The sequence below is a fragment of the Pseudopodoces humilis genome, chromosome 10 (assembly GCF_049639895.1).
Source record: "Pseudopodoces humilis isolate 2021_Gansu_Grassland_sample_001 chromosome 10, ASM4963989v1, whole genome shotgun sequence".
Taxonomy (NCBI): domain Eukaryota; kingdom Metazoa; phylum Chordata; class Aves; order Passeriformes; family Paridae; genus Pseudopodoces; species Pseudopodoces humilis.
In genome coordinates, this window is record NC_142209.1 from 6,352,821 (window position 1) to 6,361,047 (window position 8,227).

The 8,227-nt window shown below is 45.8% G+C and overlaps 1 protein-coding gene across 2 annotated transcripts in view; it reads left to right on the forward strand.

The window, feature by feature from the left end:
- The window catches only part of C10H1orf21 (chromosome 10 C1orf21 homolog), a 109,084-nt gene extending 102,904 nt beyond the window's left edge, over nt 1-6,180 (forward strand). The window contains exon 6 of one of the 2 annotated variants that reach the window (XM_014260016.2): nt 5,731-6,180. In XM_014260016.2, coding sequence (XP_014115491.1) covers nt 5,731-5,757 — 27 coding nt within the window. In that variant the 3' untranslated portion in view covers nt 5,758-6,180. Of the gene's footprint in view, nt 1-985; nt 1,760-5,730 lie in introns of those variants that run through there. The other variant, XM_014260015.2, reaches the window with a different exon arrangement.
- Nucleotides 6,181-8,227: the final 2,047 nt, after the last annotated feature.

Sequence of the window (8,227 nt, forward strand, 5' to 3'; positions counted from 1 at the left end):
CCAGCAAAGCCAGCTCTGCAGTCCCACCATCAGCACTGGGACTGCAGAGACATTTTGGAGCCTTTGTTCCTGGTGTGCAGCCCAGCTGTGTGTCCCAAATAAACTGATCTCTGTCAAGAAACATGTCTCCCTTTTTTTTTTTCTTGGCTTTCCAGCTCTCCTTCTCCAGATGCCCAGGTGATACACCCAGCACACAGGAACAATGGGAAATAGTCCAGAGGTTGAGATTTTGGGTCCTGCATTTGAGGCACTTGTTTGATACAAGATACCCTGGGTGGCTTGTACTGAACAGCTCAGCTCCAGCTGATTTTGTGCAGGGAAACAAGGACAGTGGCTCCCAGCAGGTCCTTTCTTGCTGCTCTGCAAGAACTGGGTAGTGGGGGATGGGATGTGCCTTCTCCAGACCATCCCAAGGGGGATCCCCAGAGAGATGCTGCTCCACACCCATGTTTGGGATGGGATAGATGGCATAACATGACTGGTCTGATAAGAAATGTGTGTTTTGTGAAGCTTAGGCTGAATCTCCTGTAGTACAAGCATAATTTCAATACGAATGGTATCTTTTGCTCTGGGGCTAAATTTTCGTTGAGGTTATCAGATGAGGGATTCCTGTTCACAGCAGCTGCCTTGTGTTGCTCATAGGATTATGTGCTTTGTTGCTTTTGCTTCAGAGATTATCCTTTCACAACAAATCTCCAGGCTGTGTCCAAGGCAGAACTTGACATGAAGCAGGTTTGTAAATCAGTTTGTTGGACCCCCCCTCCCTGGAATTCAGTATATGGGGGATGATACTTATCAGGTTAATAGTGACAGAAAGGGAAGTGTGTTCTATCCTGGTTTCCTGCAAATTCCTTGTGTCTAACATTTCTACCCAGCTCTGAACTTCAACCCCCCAAGTTTAGAGAACTGCTCTCAGTAAGTGTTCTCTGGATTTATTCCTGTATACTGTTTCTGTGTACCAACTGCCTGGCCTTTGTCCCTGCAGGGTCGTGACTACTGTTCAGAGGAGGAGGATGTCACATAGTGCCAGCTCTGCACTCGCCCCAGGAGCACCTTCAGTGTAAATAGATCCAACCCAGCCTTCTGGATAAAACCTATGGGACGTCTGCTCGAGTGAACAGCACTCCTTAACAGAAGAAGACCATTTCCACATTATATGCTCCATTCAGTTACAGTGTTTCCTAATGAACACATGAGGAATATTGCTAAGAACTCTTAAGGAACTGTTTCTGTTGCTGCTAGTTAAAACTTGTTGCAACTTCTCACTTTTTTTCTGTGTCCAGATATGCAGCAAATCCTTAAAAGTTAATCCAAAAGACGTTTTTGATTTTATTGAGGCTTCTGGCCTGTTTTCTATCAGATGAGGTAGTGTTATACCAAGCTTCCATAAGTGAACATCCAAGCATCTAAGAAACACCCCTGAGCTGTGTGTCCGTCCATGTTGGGGCCGGAGTGCTTGTTAGTGCTGGTGATTCCAAGCTTTGGAGATGGGATGTTTTTGCCATGGCAGGCATTGTTTCTTAGCTGAGAAGAAGCTGAGAAACTATTATCCATTAAAAGCATGTTATCACTGAAATACTGGAAGTGATACAGGAGCAGGAACTTGTTTTTTAAGAGGAAAAAAGTTTCATTGAAAAGGTATCTTGATCAAGGACTAAGCTTGCAGTATTGGCTTTGCTGAGCACGAATGGGAGTGTGATCACAATCATTTTGAATCTCTTTTTTTCTAAGAAAATAAACATTTTACTGTTTTTATGTATTCTTGTCTTTTACCATTCCTACAACACGATGTTTTAAGAGTCTGGGGACAAGGAAGACCAAACCTCTCCTCCGCCTTGATGTATCCTGTGGATCTGATCTCTTAAAGCAGCTCTGTGCCAACTGGGGGGATGTGTTGTGTGTCCTGTAGAGTTTATTTTTCCATATTAAATGGAGAGGATATTACCTTCTCAAAAGCAGATGTAATATTTTTAACAAATGGTGTAATGAGTTAAAAAAAAAAAAGGAAAAAATACACCTTTTGTATTTATTATTTCAAAGAAGATTGTTACCTGTGCTGATATTTCTTACAGCTTTGATGCCATATGAGGGCAGGGTTTGCACTGCATCCAGTGGAGAAGCTTTGTCAGTGTAGTTTGCTGTCACTGTGATTTCATTTGTGGGATGGGTGTGGACCAGACTGAGGGTGCATTAACATCTCTTAGGTTGTTACTTGATACTTGAGGGGGCACTCAGCCCAAATATTGTCCATTTTTCACTGGGCTTTCTGAAAGTCAGATCCCTCTAAAGGATCTGGGTCCCTTCAAGATCACCTGTGACCTCTGCAAATCTCTTAAGTTATTGCTGAATTTCTTAACTAAAGTGGTTTCCCTGAATGTTCACTCTGAGTGAGACTGGACAGTCCACATCTGAAGATTTCATTCCCCATCAGTACTGTGCTGTACCTGGAATATCTCCAGAAACCCCCATCTCCCTCCTGCTGCCATCCCTGCACGGGATTTACCTTTGGCTTTTGGGCAGGGGATGAGCAGGGGGGGACAGACCTGGGAGTTGCTCCCATTCCTAAAGGGCTGGCTGTGAGCCCATCCAGCAGCAGGAGCAGCTTTACAAGGAGCAGCTGCAAGGCTGCAAATCAACCTGTTTCCTAAAGGTAGAAACTATTTCTGAGCTCTGCAGGCTCCCCAGGCCCCATGGCAGCCTCAGTCTTAGCCCATTGTTGTATTCTAGGTTGCTGTATTCCAGGATTCAGACAACCAGGATTCAGACAAGCTTCAGCCTCTTCCTTTAATAAAAGCTCGGTGTCAGGGTCCTCTGTGGCATATTCACTTTTATCTTATTAATGGTCAAAAACCACCAACCAGCTCTGATTTCCGTAAATCCTTGCTCATTTGAGCAGCTGCATTGGCCTGGCAGCCCCTCACAAGTATCCTGATCTCCCTGGAGACAAAGTTTCTCTGCCTCCCTCCCATCACATTGCTGTTTCTGGGGCTGTGGCATCTCACAGTGCTACAGAGCCATTGGGTTCAGTGATGAATTCTTCATGGTGATGTCTCTCTCCTCCTGGATATGATTTTTTTCCATAATTTATGCCAGCTCTTGAGCAGGTGACTACACTTGGGAGTGTCAAGAGACTGTGCATTTTAATTATTTAAAACACTTCAATTAGTAAAGAGTCCTGGGGCTTGGTCCCACAAATGCTTCTCTGCAAAGCACTTTGGAAAGCATTCACAGTAGTGCAGGAGTGATGGGGGTTGGATCTGTTCTTTTGAAACATTTCCTTGTCCAGGTGCTGAACATCTTGTGTGTAAATGTCCTCACATAAACACTGTGTTAGACACATCATGATCTTTCTTTCAGCCACCTCTTAGTTTTAATAATTATTTTATTTAATATTTTCCATGCTGCTGGTGCTGGCATGGGAGACCTGCACTTCGATGGACATTTTGTGAGAGGGGAAAAGCAATTCCCATTGTAAATACCTGTGCTTGTATTCCAACCAGCAGCAGGTGCTTTAGACTTCTGGATGAATTACAGCCTTCCTGCTGTAGATGGCAATATTTGTGAAGGCCTGGGTAGGCTGTTGTGCTGCTGGCTAGGAGGCACCAGGGTGGGCACAAGGTTTGGAACCTGCTATAATTTTTCCACCTTCGCAAAACCCTGGTAGATTTTGTTAGAAGTCTAAATATATGTGGCCGCTGAAGGTCTGTAATAATATAAGCAGATTACTTTGGCTGAAAATGCATCTCTCCTTGGAGCTCTACCTCCCAATTGCTTTGGTCTGCTCAAATACGTTCAATGATGTGGGAAGGAAGCTGGGAAGAGAAGGATCCTATCTGGTATGCTGTGCTTAGCTGTAAATGGGATTTCAAGGTTCCTCTCAAAAGAAGTGCCAGGGAAGTGATCTGAGCCCTAAACTTCTCTTTAGGAGGCTGATGCAGTATTTCCTGAGCTCCACATTATTTTCAGGGATCTTGGAGAAAATTGTGGTGAAGGGGTTTTGCAATCAACCTTCTTCCCTTGAGGTGCTTTCTCCTTTGTCCAGAGCGCTTTGAGTGGTGCTGGTTTTCCTCCTTTGAGCCTGCCCCAAGCATTGGGAGGGGAACTGAGGAGCTGCTGCCCACCCCAGGCCCAGCCTTGGGCCATGTTGTACCTCTTGTTTAATTACTGGGAGCTCCACTTCAGCTGTGCCCCCTCCCAGCCCCTTCCACCCTCCAGTTAACATTAATTTCTTCCCTTGCATTCAGTTAGAAGTTTGGTTCTTTTGAATTAGTTCTCCCTTCCAGGATCCAGCAGAGCCATCTCTGTGTCCTCCCCTGCCACAAGCCCTTTGTGGCCACAGATGGGTTGCATAGCTCCAGGCTGAGTCACTGCACCTCTCAGTGCCCTTGTAAACAGCAGGAGCAGCAGTGCATTAACAAGAGGTGAAATCTTCATCCCAGGAATGCCCTCATCCTATTGTTCCTGTTTGCATTCGGGTGGGCTCTGACCTCAGCATCTGGATGGCACTCAGTGCTGCCATGGCTGTAAGGGAGAGATCAGCAGCATCCCAGGATTTTTTGCAGTGTGCCTCTTTCTTGCTGTAAGAACACCCAGGCTGATGACTGGCCCCAGAGTACAAAAGGTATTTAAACTCTGGATGGTGAGACAGGAGCAAAGGGATCGATGAAGCACCAGGGAGACATGTTTGAACTCGGAAGACACTGCTGTGTCATCACACAAGAATCTGCCTGGAGATAAACATTCTGTTCTCAGCTATTTTGGTTTTCCCAGGTCTGTAAAACAGTAATTTGTCACTTTCATTTTGGAGTTAGCAATGACTCAACTCCAGATCAGCCTGGTTGACACACTAGTGATGTGTGTGTCTGTCAAAGAGCAAATGTCATATGGGCTTTGCACAAAAAGGGTGGTTTCCTGTTCCACCATGGTGGTGAGGCCCTGGCACTGGGTGCCCAGAGAAGCTCTGGCTGTCCCATCCCTGTAAGTGTCCAAGGCCAGGCTGGACTGCGTTTGGAGCAACCTGGGAAAGTGCAAGGTGTCCCTGCCCATGGCAGGAGGCAACCTTGTTCCAGGTTGCCTGTGGAACAAGATGATTTTTAAGGTCCCTTCCAGTCCAAACCATTCTGGAATTCCATGACTATAAAACCAGTGCCCTGACTCAGGTCTGTTGTAGGGGGTTGGGGAGTCTGAGCTATGCTCATACTGAGCTATGCTTCCCTATGCTTTACCTGTCTGGGGTAGCCCCAGTCCAGGGGGGAAGTAACAGCATTGCACTCCGGAAAATCAAAAGCTTTGCTCTTAGCCAAGGTCATTGTGTGGTACAAGCAATTTTTAAGGTGTTCAGTGAGGAAGCACAGATTAATGGCACTTCTGCCAGTGTGGCTTTATGGAAGATGCTTTTTGGAGAACTGAAGTTTGGATCCTGGTACTGCTGGGCAAGTCTCCTTTTTCAGGCTGAAATCTCTATCTGGCAATTTAATTCTGTAGGTGTTTGGGGAAGAGGACACAAGAAATGCAAGGATGGCTTTGGAAGGGCACCATATTTACTTTGTTTTGGGGGAGATCCGACATCCAAAAAGTTAAGCACTGAGTGAAATTGCTATTATTGTTACTGTACTATTGTGGCAAATGGCAAGAAGCCCCAGCTCAGGGTACTGCAAGATGGGAAAATTGATATAACTCAAAGATGTTAGTGTCTTTGCCTTATAAAAAAATCATATTATTTTCTTTCAGTTTAGCTGCATACATCTACCCATGTGAACCACAGAGATGCTCACTTTGAGTTTGAAGATGGGAGAGTCACCATCATCATCATCCTTGGGATCATCATCTTCATCACCAACACCTGTGGGACTGTGAACCTCCTTCATAAAAGCCAACTCCAACACCAGCCTCATGGACACCCATGGCAGCCACAGGAGAAGCCTGTGATATTCCCTCTTGAAATGACGCCCTTTCTCCACCCCACTGCTCTGCCATCCCAGATGGAGCCTGGTGCCGTGTAGCAACCATCCTTCATCCCTGCAGAAACCCCCCTGCTAAAGCCTTCAAGGTGCAAGGTCAACAGAAAACTTATATGTTTAATTATTTTACTATATGTGTATATTAAATTTTGAGACAAAAAGTTCTCAAGAGCCATTGCTGTGAGAAGCTAGAAAGCTCTGTGTGGGAACACAGCATATTCCTGGGGTTTTGGCATTCTGCTTTTGTGTCTATTAATAATCCCCCAGAGTGAGTCATATGGAGCTCCATTTATTCACTTGACTTGGAGGGAGCTGCTACCTAAAATAGCCGCTCTGTAATTTTTTATGATGCTGTAATACCAATGCAGTGAAGATTGACATCATTTGAGGGAGATGCTCCAGTCTGGCAGTCAGAGAACCCATGTCCAGCCCCACAAGGAACATGGGGAGCCCTGTACTCCATTACATAAAAGTGCTGGAGAGCTAGCATCGGGCAGAGATGCCTTTTCTGTCCTCACCTGAGTATCTTTTGCCTGGGTTTTCCCCTCCTTAAACCTTTCTAAGCCTTCTTTGCTCATTTTCTTCAATCATGAGGAGTACTGGGCCCGAGGATGTTGAGCAAATGGCTTTTGCTTCAGAGGGGAGCCTCAGGCATATCTCATACCATCAATCTGCCTTCCAGGAGGTCCACAGGGGAGTCTTGAAATGCATCAAATTCAGCATCACCAGCTCATCCTTTTTCTCACCCACGTTGCTGCTCTATGTCCCTTCCCGAACCCCCAAACATCCCCTGGGCCAAGACCTGTGCCCAAAATCCGCTGTCTCCTTCCCAGCCTGGTATTCCCAACTGATGGCAGCCCCAGGCAAAGGGCAGAGAAATCCTGGGGTAGGGTTTGGGCTGGGTTTTTTAAGGATGAATCTGGTTTTCTGGATTGCGTCTCATTCTCTGCCCTGCACTGCTGCTAGCAGGTTCTGTAGTGGCAGCTTGTGGGGCATCCAAGACATCACAGGGTGGCCCTACTGCTCCTCAAAACCACCTGTGGGTACCAGCTAGTACCACACAGACTTTTTTGGCACAATTTTGGCTAGAATTCCTCTGCAGGGACCCCAGCCCATCACTCTGCACTCTCCACCAAAGCATTAGGAAAGATTAACTTTTCCATGCTGGGCATTAATAGCTTGGGTGAATTTTTGCAGGTCAAGTGTTTTATCAGCTCCATTCCAGGTGGAAATGTTTATTAACATTACCTTTTCATGGAGCACTTTGGGAGAAAATGGAACTCCTGCCACAGCAGTTCTGAGCTAATGTGACAGATGGCATGAGCAGCAGCTGTGGCTGAATTTCAGTCAGAGCAGCTCAAGTCCTTTGGGTGGAGGGTGTCACCTTTGGGTGACCTGCATGGAAAATGGAAATGTGGCAATTGAGCAACAGGCCCTCAATACAACCACTGGCATAAATAAATAAATAAATATAATTTTAATAGGAGCGGTGAGGACTTGGTGCCATCGTGTGTCCCTTGTCCTTCAGTCATCCATCCATGCAAGGAGAGCATCCCAGGGGAGGGGGAATGTCAGGAACGTGATCAGACACAGAAATAACCACCTCAATAGTCCTGATTTCTTGTTATAAAAGAAATACAGAGAGTGGCACAGCCCACCCTGGCTGTCAATTCTGTGGTTTTTGCCTTTGAAGCAATCACATCCCGCTGCCTGCATGGGCAGCACCTCTGATGATCCCTGAACTGGGTGCAGGACACTTGTTGCAGATTGTCCCTTACTCCTCGAAGGAGGCAGAATGGGGCTTTGCTTCAAAATTCTCTAGTCCCTAAATTCTGATGTTCCTAGAACACAGGAAACAGTGAATTGAAGGACTTTAGCACTTCCCTAGCAAGGCTGACAATGGCTTCCACTTTATATCATAAATACAGCTCAGCACTTGAACAAGGACTTGAATTTAGGGCTCCAACATCTTAATCTGAATTTTGTTAATTGAATTTTGTTAATCCTAACTTCCAGAGATGAAAAAATTACAGGAATAGAGGTGGTGAAGGAGAGCTCGTAATAGAGGAAGGATGAGGGATACACCCCTCCATGACTCACCTCATCAGGCCCAAGTGAGACCTGTTTTTCTCATTCTGAATAAAACAGGTGCAGCAGACAAAATGAACTTTTGAGGGTCTGGATTTTAAAAATAATACAAGCATGCCCAAATCATAGAGAAGAGAGGTTGAAATAGTCCTAGTAGATCTGGTTGCTGAGAGCCTGTC